This window comes from Macaca nemestrina, chromosome 11, assembly GCF_043159975.1.
Source record: "Macaca nemestrina isolate mMacNem1 chromosome 11, mMacNem.hap1, whole genome shotgun sequence".
NCBI classification, from domain to species: Eukaryota; Metazoa; Chordata; class Mammalia; order Primates; family Cercopithecidae; genus Macaca; species Macaca nemestrina.
The window spans coordinates 9,328,669-9,354,486 of NC_092135.1; the positions used below are offsets into that span (position 1 = coordinate 9,328,669).

Here is a 25,818-nt window from a genome sequence, read left to right on the forward strand (position 1 = left end):
TTTACATTTCTTTTTTTTCTTTTTTCTTTTTTTTTTGAGACGGAGTCTCATTCTGTCACCCAGGCTGGAGTGCAATGGCGCGATCTCAGCTCACCGCAACCTCCGTCTCCTGGGTTCAACCAATTCTCCTGCTTCAGCCTCCCAAGTAGCTGGGATTACAGGCGTTCGCAACCCAGTTAATTTTCTTTTGTATTTTTAGCAGAGACAGGGTTTCGCCATGTTGGCCAGGCTGGTTTCAAACTCCTTGCCTCAAGTGATCCACCCGCCTCGGCCTCCCAAAATGCTGGAATTACAGGCATGAGGCGCCGCTCTCGGCCTCTAATTCATTTTTAAAATATTCACTGAGCATACTTATGTGTGAGGCACTGTGTAAATACTGGGGAACCGAGCACACAATCCTTTCCCTCTGATGGTTTAACATACAATGGGGGAGAAGATTTTTTTTAAATAATCAACATTACACACATTTAAAAAACTTAAGGTGCTACTAGAAAACATAACAGGAAATAGATCGTTTAGACTGTGACGTCAATGACATAAATACGAGACAATCACGAAAAGAACGGGAAAGAAGCAAATTCCAGGAAAAGCGAACAGGCAGGAAGCTATCTGGCGCACTAGAAGAGGTAAAGTGAACATCATACACAAAGACAGAGAGCATAAATGAGATTGACGAGAGACCGTGTGAGCCACAGGAGGGTCTGATTTTTTATCCTGTGTGGGATAGGAAACCATAGGACAGTTTTAAGCAGGAGATCACATGTGCTTTTAAGACACCAACAAAAATACACGAAACGCTCATTCGCCGAAGACCAGGTGCTAATCGAGCCTTCGGTATAAACAAGCGCTGAAAAGAAGGAAAACTGACACAAATGAGGCAGGTAATGCTTAGAAGCTGAGACCCGAACACAGGGAATCAGGACAGAGCGGCAAAATTTGGGGCGGGGGCGGGGAGTGTCCTAACCTAAAGCTAGAGGGGAAGCAACCCACCCTCGGAGGCGTCCCCACCGCCCGAGACTGAGCGACAGAGGAGGGTCGGGCGCAGTGGCCCACCTAGGCAGGGAAAGGCAAAGGGAATGGGGAAGGGAGGGGGCTCGCCTCTCGGATGTCCTGCTCGGCAGCCAAAAAGCCCTGCAGCTCCACGAAGATCTCGCTCACAGACATGGCGCCGGCTGCACAACAATCAGCCAGTGTAGCAAGGGCGGCCAGGGAAGTGGACGCCGGAGGCAACCAGCGCAATCAATCGCAACGGCCGCCGCTATCGCCGCGTCCCCCCGGTCTTACGCCACGACCGTCGCTGGGGTCCTCCGAGGCCCGCGGCGCGCCGGAGGACGGGCTGTCCGCCGCGCTGCCTGAGGCGCCGTCCGAGAGGCGCGCGTCCAAAGGGCAGAGGAGGAGGAGAGTGGGCGGGGCCTCAGTCTGAGGCCTTCAGACAGGCATCGCCAGAAACAACCTGCGAAGGGGGCCCTCGGAGCACGTGGGCCTCAGGGAGGGCGGGGACGGGCTTGTAGGTGGTGCGGGCGAGCGGGGTTGTTTAGGTTACGTGTGTGTATTTATTTCATACACTACAGCAGTTGGGGGGAAATATTTCACAACGAAAGAGTATGCACAAAAACACAGGTGCAGAAGAACGTAGAGAGAGTGCAGCCTTCGTGAGAAAGTAGGGGGCCGTGCATTTACATTTCCAAAAAAAGGAAAATAAAAGTAACGTATGTAGGACTGTGAGTAGGGAATGGATTGGGAAGGAAAATTTTCTGTGTAAATCTTTTATTTTAATGTCTTCTCTGTATGGCTGTATTCCCTATTTTTAAATTAAACGGATTTTTTAAGCGTGGGCGGTGGGATGTTTCTCTTTCCACTCACACCTTGCCCTAATTCCCCTTCCATGCCCTATAACTGTTTCCCCTTTGTTTTTGAAGAGTTATTTCATACACAAATACTGTATGTGTTCTTGAACAGTTATTCCATACACAAATACAGTGTGTGTGTGTTGCACTCTCCAGATGAACTGGAATGATTCTTATCTAAATTATAACTTACTGCTTGCTTTGTGCCTGACGTTATTCTAAACTCTTTATATGAAGGATCATATTTAATTCTCATTATATGAGAAGAATTTCATGTCCATGAAGAAGACAGTAAGACCACTAGCACCTACATTTTAAAAAAATTATCCGCCGGGCGCGGTGGCTCACACGTAATCCCAGCACTTTGGGAGGCCGAGGCTGGCAGATCACGAGGTCAGGAGTTCGAGACCAGCCTGATCAATATGGTGAAACCCCGTCTCTACTAAAAATACAAAAATTAGCCTGGCGTGGTGGTGTGCGCCTGTAATCCCAGCAACTCGGGAGGCTGAGGCAGGAGAATCGCTTGAACCCGGGAGGCAGAGGTTGCAGTTAGCCAAGGTCACACCACTGATCTATAGCCTGGGCAACAGAGAGACTCCGTCTAAAAAAAAAAAAACAAAAAAAAAAACCCTTTCTTAGCTCCTGTTTGTTCTCCCAAAACCATTTGTCTGTCTTAAAGAATCCTATTTGTTTTCATACAAACTTTTGTCACCTCTCCCTTTTACCTACTGAGTTAGGCACATAAGCCACTAATTGGTTTTTGTCTTTCTTTGTTTTTTGTGTGGATTTTTTGTTTGTCGCTGTTTGTTTTGTTTTTTGGTAGAGACGGTCTCACTCTGTTGCCCAGCCTGGTCTTGAACTCCTGGGCTCAGGCAATCCCACCTCAGCCTTTCAAACTGCTGGGATTACAGGTATCAACCACTGCACCCAGATATAAACCTCTAATTTTAACCATTTAGTAGGCTAGCTACTTATTTTGCTAGCTCCAGCATCCATGCAAATAATCCTTTTTTGAGAGTGTTCTATAAAAAGTTTAATTAGACCCTATTAGTTGATGGTGGTGTTGAGTTCTTATATGCCCATGCTGATTTTCTGTTCTGTTAATCTGTCTTTTGTCAGTTTAATTTGCAGGCCCTGGCTGGGCATGGTGGCTCACACCTGTAATCCCACCACTTTGAGAGGCTAAGGAGGAGGATCACTTGAGCCCAAGAGTTCGAGACCAGCCTGGGCAACATAGTGAGACCGCTATCTCTACAAAAATTTTTTGAAAATTGGCTGAACATGGTAGCGCATGCCTGTGGTTCGAGCTACTTCAGAGGCTGAGGTGGGAGGATCACTTGAGCTCAGGAAGCCGCAGCTGCAGTGAGCCATGATTCTGCCACTGCACTGAAGCCTGGGTGACAGAGTGAGACTCTGCCTCAAATAAATAGTTTTTTTGGAGGCCCCCATAAACTGAACAAAATATAACAAAGAGAAAGCTTTTCCTCCCCCAGTACTAGCTTCATAAAGAACTGGAAAGTGTCCCCTTCTGGCCTATTATCTGGAAGAGCTTATGCAGATTAGTGTTTGTTCTTTAGTTGGTAGAATTCTCTGCTGAAACCTTCTCCAGTGAAACCTTCTTTGGAGCTCTCTTTTGGAGAATTTTTATTGCAAATTCAATTTCCTAATAGTCATAGTGCTACTCAAAGTATCTTTTTCTTTAAGAGATGGGGTCTCGCTCTGTCAGCAGGTGATTCTTCCGCCTCAGCCTACCCAGTAGCTGGGACTATAGGCACATGCCACCACAACTAGCTAATTTTGGTTTTTTTTGGTAGAGATGGGGTCTAGCTATGTTGCCCAGGCTAGAAAGTATCTATTTAATATTGGGTGAGCTATGGTAGCTGTGTTTTTTAAAGGAATTGGTTCATTTAGTCTAAGAAGTCAAATTTATTTGAATAGAGTTGTTTATAGTATTTCCTTATATTCGTTTGTTGTTTTCAGGCTCTGTAGTGCCACCCTGTATTTCATTCCTGATAGGAGAAATTTATTCATTTTCTCTTTGTTTCTCTTTGTTAATCTTGCTGGAGGTTTATCCACTTTATCGATCTCTTAAAATAACTAGTTCTCTGTTTAATTTTCTTTTCTTTTTTTTTTTTGAGATGAAGCCTCATTCTATCGCTCAGGCTGGAGTGCAGTGACGTGATCTCGGTTCACTGCAGCCTCCGCCTCCTGGGTTCAAATGATTCTCCTGCCTCAGCCTCCCGAGTAGCTGGGATTACAGGCGCACACCACTGTGCCCAACTAATTTTTGCATTTTTAGTAGAGATGGGGTTTCACCATGTTGCCCGGGCCCACCTTGAACTCCTGACCTCGGGTGACCCACCCACCTCAGCCTCCCAAACTGCTGGGATTACAGGCATAAGCCACCATACCTGGCCTCTATTCTGTTTCAGCTTCATCAATTTCTGCTCTTTATTATTTTCTTCTTTCTGCTTGTTTTGGTTTTATTTTACTCTTCTAGGTTCTTGAGATGGAGCTTAGATTATTAAGATCTTCCCACTTTTCTAATGGATGCATTTTAGTGCTGTAACTTTCCCGCTGGGCACTGCTCTTTTTTGGTATATTGTATTTCATTTTTATTTGGTTCAATGTATTTTTTAAATTTCTCTTGTGACTTCCTCTCTAATGGAGTATCTAGAAGTATATGGCTTAATTTTCAAGTGTTTGGAGATTTTTCTGTTATTGTGTTATTGATTTCTAGTTTGAGTCTATTATAGTCAGAGAACAAGCTATGATTCAATTCTCTTAAATGAGTTAAGATTCTGTTTTGGCCGGGCGCGGTGGCTCAAGCCTGTAATCCCAGCACTTTGGGAGACGGAGACGGGCGGATCACTAGGTCAGGAGAGCGAGACCATCCTGGCTAACAGAGAAACCCCGTCTCTACTAAAAAAAAAAAATACAAAAATGTAGCCGGGCGAGGTGGCGGGCGCCTGTAGTCCCAGCTACTGGGGAGGCTGAGGCAGGAGAATGGCGTAAACCTGGGAGGCGGAGCTTGCAGTGAGCTGAGATCCGGCCACTGCACTCCAACTGGGTGACAGAGCCAGACTCCATCTCAAAAAAAAAAAAAAAAAGATTTTGTTTAAATACTCCAGAATATGGTCTCTCTTAGCATATATTCCACAAACACTTGAAAGGCTCTGTTGTTGGGTGGAGCGTCAATTCAGCCCTTTTAGCTGATGGTGTTATTGAGTTCTTCTATGCCCTGCTGATTTGTCTAGTTGTTCTATTCATTTTTTAAGGAATTTTCTACAGAATCAGTCATTTCATCTGTGAACAAATAGTTTGATTTCTTCTGTCCCAGTCTATATACTTCCTATTTCCTTTTCCTGTCCTAATGCATTATATAGGACTTCCAGTAAGATATTGGATAGGAATGGAAAAGGGACATTTTTGCCTTCTTCCCAACTTTACAGCCAAAGTATCCAGTCTCTCACCCTTAACTGTGATGCCAGCTGTAGGATGTTGTTGCTGTTGCTGCTGTTGTTGCTGTTTGTTTTTAGAGACAGGGTCTTACTTTATCACCCAGGCTGAAGTACAGTGGTGTGATGATAGCTCACTGCAACCTTGACCTTCTGAGCTCAATTGATCCTCCTGTCTCAGCTTCTAGAGTAGCTGGGACTACAGGTGTGCACCACCATGCTTTGATAATTTTTTTTAAATTTTTTCATAGACATGGGGTCTGGTCATGTTGCTCAGGCTAGTCTTAAACTCCTGGCCTCAAGGGATCCTCCTGCCTATGCCTCCCAAAGTGCTGGGATTATAGGCGTGAGCCACTGCGCCTGGCCTTTGTTTTGGCTTTGGTTTTTTTTTTTTTTTTTTTTTTTTTTTTTTGAGACTGAGTCTGGCTCTGTCGCCCAGGCTGGAGTGCAGTGGCCGGATCTCAGCTCACTGCAAGCTCCGCCTCCCGGGTTTACGCCATTCTCCTGCCTCAGCCTCCGGAGTAGCTGGGACCACAGGCGCCCGCCACCTCGCCCGGCTAGTTTTTTTGTATTTTTTAGTAGAGACGGGGTTTCACCGTGTTAGCCAGGATGGTCTCGATCTCCTGACCTTGTGATCCGCCCGTCTCAGCCTCCCAAAGTGCTGGGATTACAGGCTTGAGCCACCGCGCCCGGCTTGGCTTTGGTTTTTTAAGAGACACGGTCTTGCTATGTCACCCAGGCTAGAGTGCAATGACATGATCACAGCTCACTGCAGCCTTAACCTTCTGGGCTCAAGCAATCTTCCCACCTCAGCCTCCCGAGAAGCTGGAACTATAGGTGTGTGTCATCCTGCCTAGCTAAATTTTTTTTAGTTTTGGTAGAGATGGAGTCTAACTGTGTTGCTCAGGCTGGTCCTGAACTCTTGGGCTCAAGCAATTCTCCTGCCCTGGCCTCCCAAAGGGGTGGGATTACAGGCATGAGCCATCGCACCTGGCCTTATTCTATCAATTGTTAATAGAGGAGTCTCTAACTATCATTACAGATTTCTTTTTTTTCAGATGGCGTCTCACTCTGTCGCCAGGCTGGAGTGCAATGGCACAATATCTACTCACTGCAACCTCCGCCTCCTGGGTTCAAGCAATGCTCCTACCTCAGCCTCCCAGGTAGCTGGGACTACAGGCGTGCACCACCACGCCCAGCTAATTTTTGTGTTTTTAGTAGAGATGGGGTTTCACCATGTTGGCCAGGATGGTCTCGATCTCTTGACCTTGTGATCCGCCTGCCTCAGCCGCCCGCCTCAGCCTCCCAAAGTGCTGGGATTACAGGCATGAGCCACAGCACCAGGCCATTGATTTATTTCTCCTCTCAGTTCTGTCAGTTTTTGTTTCACAAATTTGCAACTCTGTTGCTTGCTATATACACATTTAGGATTACTATGTCTTCTTAGTGGATAGACTTTTTATGATTATATAATGTTCCTCTCTGTCACTCATTTTTTTCTACTGGTCTATTTTATCTGATATTTTTATAGCCACTCTTGCTTTCCTTTTATTATTTGCATTATATATGTTTCATCTTTTTTCAAATTTCAACCTGCCTATATCATTGCCTATATCTTTTTATTTGAGGTGAATTTCTTCCAGATAGGATATAGTTGGATCTTTTTTGTAAAATTCACTCACCAATCTCTGTCTTTTAATTGGTATATTTAAACAATTTATATTTGATGTTATTATTGATATGTTAGCACTTAAGTCTGCCATTTTGGTTTTTTGCTGTTTGTTTTCTGTTTTTTATTTCTGTTTTCTTTTTCTGCCTTCCTGTGAACATTTTTAAGAATTCCACTTTGTCTACACTGTTTTTGAAAAGATCTCTTTGCATAGCTTTGTGGTTACTCTAAATGTTTTGTGTGTGTGTGTGTGTGTGTGTGTGTGTGTAGACAAATAGACAAAATTTATCACTGTCTACTGGTATTATCATTTTATTAGCTCAAGTGAAATATAGAAACTTTATTTCCCTATGTCCCTTTACTCTCCCCCATTAATAATATAATAGTTGAATATTTCCTCTACATACAGTTATAACCGCATCAGACAATATTATAATTTTTGCTTCAGCAATCATAGTTTAGAAAACTCAGGAGAAGGAACGTCTATGGAAGTTACCCATATTTTTGCTTACTGTGTCCTTTCTTCCTTCCTGATGTTCCAAGGTTTCCTTCTCTTATTTTTTCTTTCCCATTTAGAGAATTTTTTTGCCATTCTTTCAGGGTAGGTCTACTGCAACAAATTCTAATAGCTTTCCTTTATCTGCAAATGTCTTGATTTCCCCTTCATTGCTAAAGTATATTTTCCCTGTGTATAGGATTCTGGGCTGACAGTTCTTCACATTCATCCTTTGAAAAATTTGTCACTTTTCTCCAAACTTCAGGGTTTTTAATGAGAAATCTTCTGTCAGTGATTTTTCTCTTATGGGTAAAGTCTTTTTTTTCCCTCTGGCTGCTTTTGAGATTTTTTTTCCTTTAGTTTTCAGAAATTTAATTATATTGTGTCTTCACATGGACTTCTTTGAGTTTATTCTCAAAGAATAAACTTTTGGGGTTTGCTTGCTCACCTTCTTAAATCTGTAGGTTTATGTGTCTTGCTAAATTTTGGGAGTCTCTTTGAACATTTTTTCTTTTTTATTTTATTATTTTCTTGGGGCGGGGAATGGAATCTCACTCTATCACCCAGGCTAAATGTAGTGGCACAATCACAGCTCACTTCAACCTCGGCCTCACAGGCTCAAGTGATCCTCCTACCTCAGCCTCCCAAGTAGCTGAGACCACAGGCATATACCACCATGCTTGGCTAATTTTTGTATTTCTTATAGAGGCGGGGTTTTACATGTTGCTCAGGCTGGTCTTGAACCCCTGGGCTCAAGTGATCCACCTGCCTTGGCCTCCCAAAGTGCTTGGACTATAGGCATGAGCCAAGGTGCCCAGCCTAAACATTTTTTCTTTGAGTGCGTTTTCAACCTTTCCTTCTCTCTCTTCTCCTTCAGAAACTCTGATGACAATCATATTACATCTTTTGTTATAATCTCAGAGGTCCTTGGGGCTGTGTTTTTTACCCTATTTTCTCTCTGTTGTTCAGATTTATCATTTTTATTTTCTGTCTTCCAGTTCGTTGATTCTTTCTTCTGTATTCTACATTCTGCCCAAATACTGAGTTTTTATTTTGTTCACTACATTTTTCAATTTCAAAATTTCCATTTGGTTTTTCATAGCTTCTATTTTATTGCCAAGACTTTGTTTCTTTGTTGAGACTTACTATTTCTTTCATTCATCTCAAGTATGTTCAGAATTGCTCGTGGAGGAATTCTTATCATGATTGCTTTAAAATCTTTGTAAGATAATTCTAACATCTCTGTCATCTTGGTATTGGCATCTGTCTTGGCCCACTCAGACTGCTATAACAAAATACCCAAAACTGGGTGGCTTATAATAATGGAAATTTACTTCTTACAGTTCTAGAGGCTGGGAAGTCCAAGATCCAGGGGCTAGCAAATTCAATGTCTGCTAAGGACACATTTTCTGGTTCATAAATGACCATCTCTTCATTGTGTGGCAGAAGGGGCTAGGGGGCTCTGCAGGGCCTCTTTTATAAGGTCACTAATCCCATTCACGAGCGCTATCCCCTCATGACCAAATCACCTTCCAAAGGCCCTACCTCCTAATACCATCACTCTGGGGAGGTTAGGATTTCAATATAGGGATTTGGTGGGGGAAAGGGGGTATAAACATTCAGACTATACCAGCATCTATTGATTATCTTGTTTCATTCAGTTTGAGATCTTCCTGGTTCTTGGTATGACAAGTGATTTTCTATCAAAACCTGAACATTTCTGTATTATGCTATGAAACTCTGGATCTTATTTAAACCTTTTGTTTTAATTGGCTTCTTCTGATACTTCTCCAGCAAGAGGAGGAGGACACTGCCTTGTGACTTTCTGGCGGAAATATACAGCCAGGTTTCCCACTTGGCCTCTGTTGACACCCAAGCGTAGGGGCTTCTCTTTACTGCTGAATGGGGTTGGAAATCCAGGCTCCACACATGGTCTCCACCAACACCATCATTACTGCTGACGTTATCAGTTGGCAGGTTGAAAGCCCCAGCTTCTCTCCTGGCTTTCCCGACAGCATCATGGGAGGGGTGTTTCGGTGCATCAGCAAGCCTCATGAGGGTGGAAGTCTAGGCACCCCACTGGGACTTTGATGGCATATGTGAGGTAGGGGGCAGCACTGTTTTTTCTGTGTGTTTGGCTGGAGTAGAGCCATTATTGTCTAAAAGTTTTCTGTTTGGCCAGAGGTGACAAAAGAAGAAAAAAAAAATGAGCAGTTTTCTGTCTTGCTAACCTGCTCCTTTCTTGGTCTTTTGGCTAAGGAGAACAGGCTTTTGTTGGGACATTTTTTTTTAGAGACAGGGTCTCACTCTATCACTCCTGGAGTGCAGTAGTGTGATCACCACTCACTGCAGCCTCAACCTCCTAGGCTCAAGTGATCCTGTCACCTCAGCCTCCCAAGTAGCTGGGACTACCAGCATGCACCACCACGTCCTGATAACTTCTTTTTTTTTTTTTGAGATGGAGTTTTCCTCGACACCCAGGCTAGAGTGCAACGGCACAATCTCAGCTCACTGCAACCTCAGCCTCCCAGATTCAAGCAATTCTCCTGCCTCAGCCTCCCAAGTATCTGGGATTACAGGTGCCTGCCACCGCACCTGGCTAATTTCTGTATTTTTAGTAGATATGGAGTTTCACCCTATTGGCCAGGCTGGTCTTGAACTCCTGACCTCAAGTGATCCACCCGCTTCGGCCTACCAAAGTGCTGAGATTACAGGCACCCACCACTGTGCCCGGCCTTATTTTTGTATTTTTAGTAGAGACAGGGTTTCACCATGTTGGCCAGGCTGGTCTCGAACTCCTGACCTCGAGTGATCTGCCTGCCTCAGCCTCCTGAAGTGCTGGGATTACAGGCGTGAGCCACCGTGCCCAGCCATGACCTCATCTTAATGTGATTCCATCCTCAAAGACTCTCCAAGTACAGTGTCATTCACACGTACCCATGTACCAGCGATTAGGACTTGAACAAATCTTCCGGAGGGTGACAGAATACATTCTGTCCCAGAATTCTGACTCAGTAATCAATGCCACAAATCTCTATTCCTGTTTTTAAGGGTGGTCTATGGAGTATTGGCCTCTTCTGGAAGCTTGATAGGAACATAGAACGTGGGCCACCTCAGACCTACTGAATCAGCACCTGCCTGGCCCCAAGGGCCCCAGGCAATCCACATGCTTATTCAAGTTTGAGAAGCCTTGGGTCACTACCCACCTGAGGGGATGTAAGGCAAGGCCAGGCACTCATGGAGGTGGAGTTGGTTGGGAAAACCTGAGAAAGGATTTCTCTAGAGATGTGTTTGCCGTCATTCCTTCCCGTATCCTCCTCTCCCCTTAGTAGCTATGAGACATGTCAAGATGTCACCTTCAGGAAGGAGGACAGGGTTCACACAAACACAGACACACACACACGAGGACACAGATGGGACCTTCAGGGAACCAGTGAATTTGGTCTACGTCCTCTGGAATTTGGGGGATACAGGGACTTGTACCTGGTTTATACACCGACATCTATGAGGCCAGCCAGGAGGTCTGCCTGGCAGCAACGCAGAGTGCAATCCCATGGCAGTGACAGACAAAAGACGTGGCCCTTCTTAAAGGATCAGGATGATAAAGTCCAGTCGGAAAGGCCCCTCCAGCAGGAGCCTCTGGACGCAGAGCTGACCTTGGCCGGCAAGCAGAAGCTCTGGCAGGCAGGCAGAGTCATGAGCGGCCGGCTAAGGGACACCTCAAATGTGTGCTTGGAGAGAAGGTGCCAGCACCCTGGCATTTACAACCTCTGAAGCTCCCTGGCCACGTGGCACCCGCTAGCAAGGAGCCCCTTTCTCCTTTCTCCATTTTTTTTTTTTTTTTTTTTTTGGCCTTTCCGGGATTAGAAAAGGCCAAAAAAAGAAACTGGGGTGTAGAGAGAAGGTGGAGCCAAGAACAAATATGATGTGGACTGTGCTCCCCTTTGGGGATTTCTCTGCCTGAGACACTGAGCCAGGGAGAGGAGACATTTGATACTAGATTTTGAACGCGTGGAAATGCTTCTGTTAATTGACATCTGAGGAGCCATCACAAGTGCGGAGCTCTCCCCAAGATTTCATCCCGGGGAGAGCAAGAAGCAGCCCATGGAAAGGGGCACTCCTGAAAAAGAATCAAATTGCTCTTGCTCGCTCACTCCCAAAAATCCAGCCTAGCCATGAAAACACAATGGGGTAGGCCGGGTGTGGTAGCTCAAGCCTATAATCCCAGCACTTTGGAAGGCCGAGATGGCGGATCACGACGTCAGGAGATCGAGACCATCCTGGCTAACACCGTGAAACCCCGTCTCTACTAGAAAATACAAAAAACTAGCCGGGCGAGGTGGTGGGCGCCTGTAATCCCAGCTACTCGGGAGGCTGAGGCAGGAGAATGGCGTAAACCCGGGAGGCGGAGCTTGCAGTGAGCTGAGATCCGGCCACTGCACTCCAGGCTGGGCGACAGAGCGAGACTCCGTCTCAAAAAAACAAAAAGAAAACACAATGGGAAGAGGGCGCTTAACTGGAAGAGCTGACTTTGCTACAGCCTCAGGGATGCCCCCTTGGGGGTGACAGTGGAGCTGAACGGGAGGGTGCCGGGGTGAAGGAGGCGAAGGCTGTGAGTGAGGGAGGCAAGTGTCTGTCAGAGGAAGTGGGCTGGCCTCCGCTAGGCACTCCCTCCCAGGGCCTCCACCTCAGGCCCACAGGCCACTCTTCAGGCACACACACCCTGGGCTGCCCTCAGGGCTTCCAGAGGGGGGTGCTATCCCCTGACGCTAGCTGTGCTTGATCTGTCACTCTCGCCTCACCTCCCTGCTTCCTCGGCAATCCACTCCCCACTCTTCCTCTCCACTCAGTTACTCACTAGTGTAATAGTATTTGAAAGGTACAAACAGGTCGGGTGCGGTGACTCACACCAGTAATCCCAGCACTTTGGGAGACCAAAGTGGGTAGATCACTTAAGGTCTGGGGTTCGTGACCAGCCTGGCCAAAATGGCGAAACCTCATTTCTACTAAAAATACAAAAATTAGCCAAGAGTAGTGGTGCGCACCTGTAGCCCTAGCTAGTCAGGAGGCTGAGGCAGGAGAATCGCTTGAACCCAGGAGTCAGAGGTTGCAGTGAGTGAGCCGACATCGTGCCATTACACTCCAGCCTGGGCAACACAAGACTCCGTCTCAAAAAAAAAAGAAAAGAAAAGACAGAGGTGACAGCGTGCTAGCAGCCCTCGGCGTCCGCTCTGGCCGAGCTGGAGGAGCCCTTCAGCCTGCGGCTCCACTGTGGGAGCCCCTCTCTGTGCTGTCCCAGCAGCTCCCTCTGCTTGAGGGGAGGCGTGGAGGGAGAGGCGCAGCAGGAACTGGGGCTGCCTGCGGTGCTGGTGGGCCAGCGCAAGTTTTGAGTGGGTGCAGGCTGGGCCAGCCCTGCACTGGAGTGGCAGTGAGGGGCTTAGCACCCAGGATAGCAGCTGCGGAGGGTGTGCCAGGTTCCCCATCAGTGCCAGCCCACCCACGCTGTGCTCAAATTCTTGCCAGGCCTCAGCTGCCTCCCATGGGGCAGGGCCAGGGACCTGCAGCCCGCCATGCCCCGCAGTGGGCTCCCGTGCAGCCCAAGCCTCCCCAAGGGGTGCAGCCCCCTGCTGGGTGGCGCCCCTTCCCATCTACCGGCCCAAGGGCTGAGGAGTGCAGGCACGCGGAGCGGGACTGGAGGGCAGCTCTGCCTGTGCCCCCTGTGCTGGATCCACTAGGGGAAGCCAGCTGGGCTCCTGAGTCTGGTGGGGACTTGGAGAACTTTTATGTCTAGCTTATAAATATACCAATCAGCACTCTGTGTCTAGCTCAAGGTTTGTAAACACAACAATCAGCACTCTGTTAAAACGGACCAATTAGCTCTCTGTAAAATGGACCAATCAGCAGGATGTGGGTGGGGTCAGATAAGTGAATAAAAGAAGGCTGCTCCAACTAGCAGTGGCAACTTGCTCAGGTCCCCTTCTATGCTGTGGAAGCTTTGTTCTTTTGCTCTTGCAATAAATCTTGCTGCTGCTCACTCTTTGCGTGTGCACCGCCTTTATGAGCTGTAACACTCACCACAAAGGTTTGCAGCTTCGCTCCTGAAGCCAGCAAGACCACAAACCCACCAGGAGGGATGAACAACTCCAGACGCACCGCCTTTAAGAGCTGTAACACCGCAAAGGTCTGCAGCTTCACTCCTGAAGGCAGTGAGACCACAAACCCACCCGAAGGGAGAAACTCTGAACATGTCCGAACATCAGAAGGAACAAACTCTGGACACACCATCTTTAAGAACTGTAACACTCACCACGAGGGTCTGTGGCTTCATTCCTGAAGTCAGGGAGACCAAGAATCCACCAGTTCTGGACAAAAAAGGTGTAAACAGCCACAGCCTCGCTTAAAACCCAACCACCCCCTCGCATTTACAACAAAACCCCAGTTTCATACTTTGACACACAGAGCCATGGGACTCCAGCCTGCCCCCTCGCAGCTCTTCCCTCCTACGCTGGGCTCCAACCCCACTGCTGGGTCCTTCTTTCTATACCTAGGAACACATGTGTAGGCCTGTCTGATCCAGCAGATGGCAGGGCCTCAGTTCTCCAGACCCTGCTCCTTAGCCTTCAGGCTTCGCTGCCAACACCACCTCCTAAGGGGGACCCTCCTGCGTCACCCAGTGTGCCTCTCCCCCACGAGGCTCTTTCATCTCTCAAAGCAGCCATGCTGCCCCAGGCTGTAAATTCTCTAGGGGTCTCCACACAGGAGGGGCTCACACACTAGTGAGTGAAATAACCAAATTAGGGCTGGGCACAGTGGCTCACACCTGTTATCCCAGCACTTTGGGAGGTTGGGGTGGGTAGATCACCTGAGGTCAGGACTTCGAGACCAGCCTGACCAACATGGTGAAACCCCATTTCTACTAAAAATAAGCCAGTGGGGCATGGTGCGGGCGCCAGTAATCCCAGCTACTCGGGAGACTGAGGCAGGAGAATCGAACTCTGAAGGCAGAAGTTGCAGTCAGCTCAGATTGAGCCATTTCACTGCAGCTGGGGCAACCAGAGCGGAAACTCTGTTTCGAAAATAATAAGCAAATTGAGGAATGTGAGCAGCATCTCGGGCACCAGTACTGTTTTGTAATTGTAGACCGCCTTTCTAAGTAGGCGTGAAGGTAATTGTTTCAGGCACTCTTAAGCCAAGCCAATCGGCGCCCCTACAGCGGAGGGCGCGGAAACTCTCCCCAGCCCAGCCCCAGACCCCACTCCCCCCCGCCCCGGGGCCCCCCTGCCCCGCACCGCTCTGTCCACCCGCCCCCCGTCTCCACCCCCACCCCTGTCCCCACCCCACCCCCGTCCCGCCCCACTCCCCACCCCCGCCTCGGCACAACTACGCCCGGTGCCGCGCCTCCGCGCGACTCATGCCTCTCCCCGCCCCTCGCCAGGCCTCGTGCCCCGCTCTCGCACCGCGGCACAATTTATGCCCCGTCCCGCGTCCCGCGCCCCGCGCCTCGTGCCCCACCCCCGCTTCTCCGTGCTACTCCTGCTCCAACCCCGCGCGCGACTCATGGCCCTCCCCACCCCTCGCCACGCCTCGCCTCCGCGCTTCGCCACGCCCCTGTCCTGCCTCTACTTCCGCCTCAGGGGAGCTGGGAGCCCGTCGTTTCCGGGAGCGCCGCGTGGAGTTAGTGTTGGCGGCTTTTGGCATGGCGGCTTTTTCTGGCCCAGCTGGGCCGATCCTGTCGCTTAACCCGCAGGAAGATGCCGAGTTTCAAAAGGAGGTGGCGCAGGTTCGCAAGCGCATAACCCAGGTGAGCAGGCACCCTGGTCCAGGCTGCGAGCGGGGGCGACGGACAGGGTCTAGGGGGTATCTGGGGTTGCGCGGTTCCCCGCCCGGACTCCCCTTGCCTTCGCGCACGCCTTCCAGAGTATCCCTAGCGGATTTGACCGAATCAGGGACCCACCTCTTAAGCTTGCAGGCCACGGTTTCTGAGACTAAAGGGTTTACGCTGGTCGGTAAATGATGGAGAGGTTTGGCCGCTGAGGCCTTGGAGCCTTCATGTGGAGGGTAAGGGGGAAGTATTGGGGTGACGGAAGCCGCGGAGGGAACCACCTGGAGGGAATAGGTTCCCATACCACAGGTTGTCTCCGGGTTAGACCTGTCACCTTTCCGCGTTCCCCCGGAAAACGGGGGCCCCAGACTTAACACATTCGGGAGGTTTGTATGCCGGGTTGGTGATCTGGGAGTTATTAAAATAGAGTAGTTGCCAGGTTCCGCTTGCTGACCAGGGCCCCTGACATCGCTTATACTTTCTGTGGTTTTTAGCATAAACTACACAGGAAAACTTAGAAGTTCTTGTTACAGAGGTAAGGGTATGATGGTTGAGACGCTGAAAGGCTAATCTGTATTGTGAGAGTTAGCAAGCGTCTCGAAAATTTTTCGATGAAATGCGAGTAAACAGTAATATGCATACAAAATTGAAGGCTATATTTATGTAGAGTTCTCTGGGCAGAAGATCCAAAATGGCTTGTTCGAAGATGTCCTTGCTTATCCGTTGATTGACATAGTTATTGAGCACTAACATTATACTGGGTGCTGGGATGCCAGGCTGGAAAGATAGTTGAATACTGCTTGGCCATGGCCTTTGTGGGGAGAGAGACACTCAACAGCCACTTCTTTAATTACTACTGTGGTAAGTGGAAATGCGGAGTAGGTTCTTGGGCCTAGGGCTAGGGGTTTTGTAAGTTTTGTTACAATGTGATTTTCTTATTTTAAAAAATATTTAATTTACCTGGTCTTTATGTCTTCAGCGGAAAAAACAAGAACGACTTACTTCTGGAGTAGTCTATGTGGGCCACCTACCTAACCTACTTAACGAAACCCAGATCTTTTCGTATTTCTCCCAGTTTGGCACTGTGACACGATTCAGACTGTCCAGAAGTAAAAGGGTAAGATTTTTAAAGTTGGATTTGACGTTTTGTTTTTCAGATGTGTGTGATTCTTGACATTAAAGAGCACGTTCACATACTCTTATCAGATTTCATTCCAAAAAGAAGAGTGGAGGTTTAGAATCTGAAACATAGAATCCCGGCACATAAACTTGGGTTGTAGCCATAGGCACCTATTTGATTTAGCATCTAGGGGATAGGGTGTGCATCCATCATCTGTTAGTTGTCCTAAAGATACAGATTATAGGTAGAATTGAGGTCCCTTTTGTACCCTTCCCAGTGTTCTTCACCTTCTCCTTTAATTAGGGAATTAAATTCACAAATTCCGTTTTCTTTTTTTTGAGACAGAAGCTTGCACTGGAGTGCAGTGGTGCGATCTCAGCTCACTGCGACCTCCGCCTCCCAGGTTCAAGCGATTCTCCTTGCCTCACCCTCCCAAGTAGCTGGGATTATAGGCACCTGCCACCACACCTGGCTACATTTTTTGTGTGTTTTTAGTAGAGACGGGGTTTCATTAGTTGGCCAGGCTGTTCTCGAACTCCTGACCTTGTGATCCTCCCACCTCAGCCACCCAGAGTGCTGGGATTACAGGCGTGAGCCATCGCTCCTGGCCACAAATTCAGTTTTCATTGCTATATATGTTTATAAGTTTTTACTGTATCTATATATATATGTGCTACAACACGTGTGTACATATATAAATGTACATATAGTATTATTTTAAAATTATTTCTATCATTCTTCAGCTGAATTTTTTTACTCAATAATCTGAGCTTTATCCGTGTAACTCTAGTGCCTTTGTTATCATCATTGCTTGTTACTTAGGTAACTAAAGTTTATCCACGCTCCTATTGAACATTAGGTTTTGTTTTGGGGTTTTTTTTTTTTTTGAGACAATCTCACTCTTGTCACCAGGCAGCTGTAGTGCAGTGGGACGATCTCAGCTCACTGCAACCTCTGCCTCCACATTCAAGTGATTCTCCTGCCTCATCCTCCTAAGTCGCTGAGATTACAGGTACTGGCCACTGCACCTGGCTAATTTTTATATTTTCAGTAGAAACCGTGTTTCACCATGTTTTGGCCAGGCTGGTCTCAAACTCCTGACCTCAGGTGATCCGCCCACCTCGGCCTCCGAAGGTGCTGGAATTACAAGTGTGAGCGAGCCACTGTGCCTAGCCTGAACATTAGGTTTTTTACTATTTTTAACTCTTTACATGAAGCTGCTAGGAACAATCTTTGTGCAGGTATAGACAGATTTTTCTAGAAGAGCATTTTGCAGACTGGCTCACAATAAGAAGTAAGTTTTTGCCATCACAGAGAAGATGAGGGTTTTCAAAAAAAGTTTCATAGCACAAACCAGCACACATACACATACATGTAAGCATAACTGAAATAAAAGCCATATGAGACAATATTTAAACTTGTTTTGTGTGATTTGCTGATTTTCTATTTCATTCTATTCAGGGTTTTTTTGGTTGTTGTTTTGTTTTGTTTGAGACGGAGTCTCGCTCTGTCGCCCGGGCTGGAGTGCAGTAGCACAGTTCCTCAGCTGACTGTGACCTCTGCCTCCCAGGTTCAAGCGATTCTCCTGCCCTCCTCCAGACTAGCTGGGATTATAGGTGCCCGCCACCATGCCTGGCTAACTTTTTTTTTTTTTTTTTGAGACAGAGTCTCGCTCTGTCACCCAGGCTGGAGTGCAGTGGTGTGATCTCGGCTCACTGCAAGCTCTGCCTCTCGGGTTCACGCCATTCTCCTGCCTCAGCCTCCCGAGTAGTTGGGACCACAGGCGCCCACCACCACACCTGGCTAATTTTTTTTTTTTTGGTACTTTTTTAGTAGAGAGGGGGTTTCACTGTGTTAGCCAGGATGGTCTCGATCTCCTGACCTCATGTTCCTCCCGCCTTGGCCTCCCAAAGTGCTGGGGTTACAAGCGTGAGCCACCGTGCTGGCCTTCCCCCCCCCTCCCCGAAACGGAGTCTCACTCTGTTGCCCAGGCTGGAGTGCAGTGGCGCGATCTTGGCTCACTGCGCCCTCAGCCTCTTGGGTTCAAGCGAATCTCCTGCCTCAGTCTCCTGAATAGCTGGGATTACAGGCGCACACCACCACCCCTGGCTAATTTTTGTATATTTAGTAGAGATGGGGTTTCACCATATTGGTCAGGATGGTTTCGAACTCCCGACCTCAGGTGATCCTCCTGCCTCAGCCTCCCAAAGTGCAGGGATTACAGATGTGAGCCACTGTGCCCGGCCTAATTTTTGTATTTTAGTAGAGATAGGGTTTCACCATTTTGGCCAGGCTGGTCTCTAACTCCTGACCTCAGATGATCCACCCACCTCGGCCTCACAAAGTGCTGGGATTATAGGCATGAGCCACCTCGCTTGGCCTAGTTTTTCTTTTTTGAGATGGAATCTTGCTCTGTCGCCCAGGCTGGAGTGCAGTAGCACAATCTCAGCTCACTACAACCTCTGCCTCTCAGGTTCAAGTGATTCTCCCGGCTCAGCCTCCCGAGTAGCTGGGATTACAGATGCATGTCACCATGCCCAGCTAATTTTTTGTATCTTTAGTAGAGATGGTGTTTCACTGTGTTGGCCAGGCTGGTCTCGAACCCCGGACCTCGAGATCCACCCGCCTCGGCCTCCCAAAGTGAATTTTTTGTGTTTTTAGGAGAGATGGGGTTTCACCATGTTGACCAGGCTGGTCTTGAACTCCTGACCTCAGGTGATCCACCCTCCTCAACCTCCCAAAGTGCTAGGATTACAGGCGTGAGTCGCCACGCCTGGCCTTCCCCTCCCTTTTGAGTGTTGAGATTATAAATGGATTTTGAGGGATTTAAATTTTTCCAAGAATCCCCCTGTTGAAGATAATTAAGCTGAGACTCAGTTGTGGAAGTGTCCAAGTTGCTCGTTACTGACACAACTGGTGCTAGAAATGAGCCTCTTGATTCCCACTGTTAAGCCATGTGGCTTTTAAGTTGAAGACTTTTTTTATACCATGGGGTGTTGTTACTGAATAAATTCCAGCCATAGGAACTGTGTATTTATCACATATAACCAAAATCCCAAGAATACCACAAAATCAGCTGTGCGTCCAGATTCTTGCATCTTTTCTTTTTCCCATAACAGTCCCCAGAATATGTGAATTGAAGTTAGAATTAAGTGTGTGGTAATATTTGATAAGGAGCTAATATACATTATTTAAAATAATGGCATTTTAGGAATTTGATGATGCATTCAAATTTGATTGTTCTACTTTTTGTGGCGACTTCTCTGTTGCAGACTGGAAATAGCAAAGGCTATGCATTTGTGGAGTTTGAGTCTGAGGATGTTGCCAAGATAGTTGCTGAAACAATGAACAACTACCTGTTTGGTGAAAGACTCCTGGAGTGTAAGTGCCCCTGTCTTACTGCAGGGTTGCCTGGTGCCTGCTGCTGGTGGGTGACTGGTGGGAAGGGCGGCGTGCCCAGCTGCTTGGCCATGCCACTTCATCTCTGGGATGACTCTTACAGAATGGTGCAAGGACTTCAGTGTATGTTGCAGGCAGATTCTAATTGGAATTTTAAAATCTCCCAGCCTGAGAGCTGTTTTTACCCTCAATGGAACCGAACAAGTTACCTTGGGGACACACGGGAGGAGCAGCTAACCATCCTTATGGGCTGTGAAAGGCTTCTCTGAGGAAGCAGCATTGACATTGAAACCTGAAGACTAAACAGGAGCGAGCCAGGTGAAGGGGACAGGAGTGAAGACAGACCATTCCTGGCTGAGGAACAGTGAATGCCAAGCCAAAGGTGCCTAACCATTCGGCTGTGAGAGAATGTGAGGAAAAGTAGCAAGAGAGGAGGGAGCAGGAAGAAGCTTCAGGTCAGGTTACCGAGGGCCTTCTAAGTCAGCCAGTTCAGAATTTATCGTGAGGGCAGTGGGGATAGCATCAAAGGTCAGGAATCGCATTGCAAAATCTGTCTCAATGGCAGTGGCTGCAGCGCTTCCACACGAGAGAAGCCAGAGGGAGCGGAGAAGCGATAGCACGAGGTGAGTAGTGCGTCTTGCAGAAAGCAGCCAGTGCAGGTTCGTCCTACAGAAAGGAGCTAGCACAGTTCCTACTCTGCAGAAAGGAGCCAGCGCAGCGCCTACCCTGCAGTCCATAGGATGCAGAGAGCATCCCTGTCCAGATCCTGCTGCCCTTGGGAGCCAAAGTGAAGTTTCTGGCCTCCCTGTGCACATGGTGGCATGTGGCCGTCTTGGGTACCCAAGTTCACAGCTGATGAGGCTGACCTGGTAGTGTCTCTATTCACTTCCCATTGCTGTGAGAGAAGCTGGGATTACAGGTGTGAGCCACTGGACCCAGCCACATCATTTTGTTATGTGAGGAATGGCACTGGGGAGATTCTAAAGTTAGCATTAAAATCTCTTTCCTACCATTTTGTTGAAACTTCTTATGTTTTTTTCTTTTTAAAAATAGGTCATTTTATGCCACCTGAAAAAGTACATAAAGAACTCTTTAAAGACTGGAATATTCCATTTAAGCAGCCATCACATCCATCAGTGAAACGGTATAATCGGAATCGGACACTAACACAAAAGCTACGGATGGAGGAGCGATTTAAAAAGAAAGAAAGATTACTCAGGAAGAAATTAGCCAAAAAAGGAATTGATTATGATTTTCCTTCCTTGGTAAATATTCGTGAAATCTTTTTTGTGGTTTGTTGTGGGGAGGGGAGGGGGCGACTTTGTACCTTGTAAAGGACCTAGCCTAGTGCTTATCACAATCTTGGCTCACTGCAACCTCCACATCCTGGGTTCAAGCAATTCTCCTGCCTCTAGCCTCCCAAGTAGCTGGGATTACAGGTGCACACCACCATGCCTGGCTAATTTTTGCATTTTGAGTAGAGACAGGGTTTCTCCATGTTGGCCAGGCTGGTCTCGAACTCCTGACCTCAGGTGATCCACTCACCTCAGCCTCCCAAAGGGTTGGGATTATAGGCGTGAGCCACTGTGCCCAGCCAGTTTTTTGACTAAACTTTTTTTTCTTTTTTTTTTTTTTGAGACAGAGTCTTGCTCTATTGCCCAGGCTGGAGTACAGTGGCACAATCTCAGCTCACTGCAACCTCCACCTCCCAGGTTCAATCGATTCTCCTGCATCACCCTCACGAGTAGCTGAGATTACAGGTGCGCACCACCACACCTGGCTAATTTTTTGTATTTTTAGTAGAAATGGGATTTCATCATGTTGGTCAGTCAGATCTCGAACTCTTGACCTCAGGTGATCCGTCCACCTCGCCTCCAAAAGTGCTGGGATTACAGGTGTGAGCCACCATGCCTGGCCTGACTAAACTTTTGAAACATTCCATTGTAAGTTCTTCCTAAAACATTGTGAGACCAGATTCTGTTATTTCCATTATACAGAAGAGGAAAGTTGTTTTTTGTTGTTGTTTGAGACAGAGTCTCTGTTGCCCAGGCTGGAGTGCAGTGGCACAATCTCGGCTCACCGCAAACTCCTCCCAGGTTCAAGTGATTCGCCTGTCTCAGCCTCCCAAGTGGCTGGGATTACAGGCGCCCACCCCCACGCCCAGCTACTTTTTGCATTTTTAGTAGAGACGGGATTTCACCATGTTGGCCAGGCTGGTCTCGAACCCCCGACCTCGGGTGATCCACCCGCCTTGGCCTCCTAAAGTGCTAGGATTACAGGAGTGAGCCACCATGCCTGGCTAGAAGAGGAAGCTGCTTTTAAGGAGATAATCTGATTTGTTTACCTTACATAATCTGTTTTTTAAGTTACTGAAGTAAACCCACTATTTAACTGAAAACTGTAATACTCTTAGATTGCCATTTATTAGCCAACTGAGGTAGTGTGTGCCTGTAGTCCTTGCTACTCAGGAGGCTGAGGCAAGAGGATCTCCTGAGCCTAGGATTTAAAGTTTGCAGTGAGCTGTGATTGTATCATTGCACTCCAGCCTCAGCAATAGAGCAAGACCATATCTCTAAAAAAAGAAAAAGATTGTCATTCAGAGGTGACACTGCCAGAATTAAGTCTTTGGTTTACTGTATGCTATAAGTAAATACCAAAACACTGAACCTTTCGTCCATCTGTCACAGTAAGGAGAGCTGTGTCTTTTATTATAGATCGAGAATGAAGCTCATTATGGTATGGCTAGTATAGGTAAGGGTCTTATTCTTTTCTTTTTTTTTTTTTTTTTGAGACAGTCTCCGTCTGTGGCCCAGGCTGGAGTGCAGTGGCGCTATCTTGGCTCACTGCAACCTCTGCCTCCCGGTTTCAAGTGATTCTCCTGCCTCAGCCCCCTGAGTAGCTGGGACTATAGGCACACACCACCACACCCAGCTAATTTTTTGTATTTTTTTAGTAGAGATGGAGTTTCACCATGTTAGCCACGCTGGTCTCGAACTCCTGACCTCATGATCCACCCACCTTAGCCTCCCAAAATGCTGGGATTATAGGTGTGAGCCACTGGGACAGCCAATCTACTAGGTTTTTAACCTTATCCAGAAACTAGGTGACTGTGTTATTCTCCTTTGGCTCAATTCTCGGTGGTTAACTTTTTGCCCAACTTCCAAATATTGTCTTTAATAGTATTAGAACATTTCGCCAAGGCCTTAGGCCCTGGTACTCTTGTGAACCATTTGAGAACTGAGACAGTGAAACTTGGTAAGAGGCATGCAAGCACTGCTTTTCCTGTACCCTGTTTGTGACTTAGTGGAGATGGGGGTGGCCTGGCTTTGCACGTTCTTCTTGCTTCCGCCCTCCTGAATTCAGGATTCTGTGAATCAGTGAGCTCCAGGTGTTGGCCTTCCCTTCAACCTCTGCAGCTCTGTCAGTTCCTCTGCCGGGTATTTCCTAGTTTTGCCCTTTACTTGAGATAATTCACTATATTTATGAGTTTTGATTTTTAAATTGAAATGTTCTGTCATTTAGGGAGGATTTACTGATAATATATATGAGGATCTAATGCTAAGTTTAGAAAGAAAAGATACGAGATTGTCAATTTATAACTTCTTTATTAAAGATTTTGCAGAAAACGGAAAGTGTTTCAAAAACTAATCGTCAGACGTCCACGAAAGGCCAGGTAAAATGTTTTTTTATCATTTTACATGCAAAATATTAGAGAAAGATAAGTAGGAAAACATTGAAGACTACCATAGCTGATCCATATTCAAATTGATGACCTTTAAAATTTTATTTTAAGGTTTTACGTAAGAAGAAGAAAAAAGTTTTAGGTACTCCCAACGTTCCTGAGAAGACTGTGGATAGCCAGGTAAAATGGTTTTCAATATTCTGGGCACCAGATATTATAGAAATAATTTGAAGGAGGAAAAGTAGTTTCTGCTACTCTCATTTTAAGATTTCAAATTAAATATTGTGACATTTGGTAGATCTTTATTGTTGATTTAGCAATTTTCTGCCTAAAACCTTGTAATGGAACATGCTATTTTTGTTGTGAATTTCTGTACTAAGTTGATAAGCATCTGAGTTCTTTATTTTTTGCAATAGTATCACCAAAAGACGGAAACAGACCTAAAATAATGGGGCACAACTTGTAAAAATAGAGAAGAGGTGATATTTTTAGGTTAAGTCATAATCTTGGTCTACATTTCTGTATTACAATCTTTACTTGTTGAATCCAGGGCCCCACACCAGTTTGTACACCAACATTTTTGGAGAGGAGAAAATCTGAAGTGGCTGAACTGAATGATGATGATAAAGATAATGAAATAGTTTTCAAACAGCCCATATCCTGTGTAAAAGAAGAAATACAAGAGACTCAAACACCTACACATTCACGGAAAAAAAGACGAAGAAAAAGCAATCAGTGATTTTCAATGTATTATATTTCTTCTGAAAAATACAATATTTTTATGAGAGTGGACTTTGTATTTTACTAGGTGCAATTAATTGCAACCTTTGACAAGATTTTCAGAGGAAAAATACACTGTTTGGTCAAGTTAAAAAAAAGCAATCTGTAATTTTGGATTGCCTGCCCTTGTCTGAAATACAGAGGTGCATACCAGCTTGCATTGGGTTGGCTGACACTGCCTCTTTGTCCTGGCCTCTAATTTTCTTTTGATGTTTCATAGCTATCCTTAGTTTACTCTGCTTGGATAGAAAGTTGACCACTAACTGCAGGTTTAAGTACTAAACTGCAGCCTTTTCTGTCACTGGCATTTAAAGACCACCAATCTTGTTTGTCCACCTACATGGTTTGTCAGGGACATTTAACTCATGGGGATGCTTTAGATTTCAACATGAAATGGTTAAAGCTGGAAGTTTAATTATATGTAGAGTGAGAAGGCAGTTCCAGTGTTAACACAGATTTGTTTTTGTGTTCACATTTTAATCGAGATTCAAAAATGACTCATTTTTACCGATAATGTTAACGTTAGTTTTGGTTGTGCTAGCATGGATTAATAACCACCATTTTATACCAGTGTCATCAGTGAGGAATTGTATTTCAAGATTCAAACAATAACCAGCAATTAAACTTTTTTTCTACGATTTATTTGTTTGCGAGTAGGACTTGGGAGTCATTGGGGGGATAAAAAAAGTAAATTTTCCCCTTCATTAGCGAATTCAGATTCATTAAAAACATTGCTTTCAGATGTCATAGCTCATGCCTATTATCCCATCTCTTTGGGAGGCTGAGACAGGAGGATCATTTAAGGCCAGGAGTTGGAGACCAGCCTGGGCAACATGATGAGAGCCCCTCTCTACAAAAAATTTTTAAAATGAGGCTGGGCATGGTGACTCACACATGTAATCCCAGTACTTTGGGAGGCCGAGGCAGGTGGATCATAAGGTCAAGAGATTAAGAGCATCCTGGTATGGTGAAACCCGGTCTCTACTAAAAACACAAACATTAGGTGGGTGTGGTGGCACATACCTGTAGTCCCAGCTACCTGGGAGACTGAGGCAGGAGATCACTTGAACCCAGGAGGCGGAGGTTGCAGTGAGCCAAGATTGCGCCACTACACTCCAGCCTGGTGACAGAGCAAGACTCTGTCTTAAAAAAAAAAAACAAAAATGAGCTGGGCATGGCAACGCATTCCTGTAGTCCCACCTACTTAGGAGACTGAGGTGGAAGGATCACTGAGCTCAGGAGTTTGAGGCTACAATGACCTGTGGTTGCACCATTGCACTCCAGCCAGAGTGACAGAGCAAGACCCTGTCTCTTGGAAAAAAAAAAAAAAGCTGGGCACGGTGGCTCACGCCTGTAATCCCAGCACTTTGCGGGGCTGAGGTGGGCAGATCGGCTGAGGTCAGGAGTTCAAGACCAGCCTCACCAACGTGGAGAAACCCCATCTCTTCTAAAAATACAAAATTAGCCAGCCATGGTGGCGCATGCCTGTAATCCCAGCTACTCAGGAGGCTGAGGCAGGAGAATTGCTTGAACCCAGGAGGCGGA

At 46.6% G+C, this 25,818-nt stretch overlaps 2 protein-coding genes across 6 annotated transcripts in view; one reads left to right on the forward strand and one right to left on the reverse strand.

Annotated features, from left to right (window-relative positions):
- LOC105492459 (translin) overlaps positions 1–1,312 on the reverse strand; it is a 31,815-nt gene extending 30,503 nt beyond the window's left edge. The window contains exon 1 of one of the 3 annotated variants that reach the window (XM_071072604.1): positions 1,099–1,309. In XM_071072604.1, the coding sequence (XP_070928705.1) occupies positions 1,099–1,164 (66 nt within the window). In that variant the 5' untranslated portion in view covers positions 1,165–1,309. Of the gene's footprint in view, positions 1–1,098 lie in introns of all 3 variants that reach the window. The other 2 variants (XM_011759571.3, XM_011759573.2) reach the window with 2 other exon arrangements.
- On the forward strand, positions 858–24,911 carry LOC105492457 (nucleolar protein interacting with the FHA domain of MKI67). 3 transcript variants are annotated; one of them, XM_071072602.1, is made up of 7 exons: positions 858–881; positions 16,272–16,409; positions 19,685–19,793; positions 20,865–21,076; positions 23,425–23,484; positions 23,605–23,673; positions 24,044–24,911. In XM_071072602.1, exons 1-7 carry the CDS (start codon positions 873–875, stop codon positions 24,230–24,232), a joined length of 786 nt encoding a protein of 261 aa, XP_070928703.1. In that variant the 5' UTR covers positions 858–872; the 3' UTR covers positions 24,233–24,911. The 3 variants fall into 3 exon arrangements, with proteins under 3 accessions (XP_070928703.1, XP_070928704.1, XP_011757871.1); XM_011759569.3 differs by lacking the exon at positions 858–881 and adding an exon at positions 15,113–15,271; XM_071072603.1 differs by lacking the exons at positions 858–881; positions 23,425–23,484; positions 23,605–23,673; positions 24,044–24,911 and adding exons at positions 15,105–15,271; positions 21,454–23,418.
- Positions 24,912–25,818: the final 907 nt, after the last annotated feature.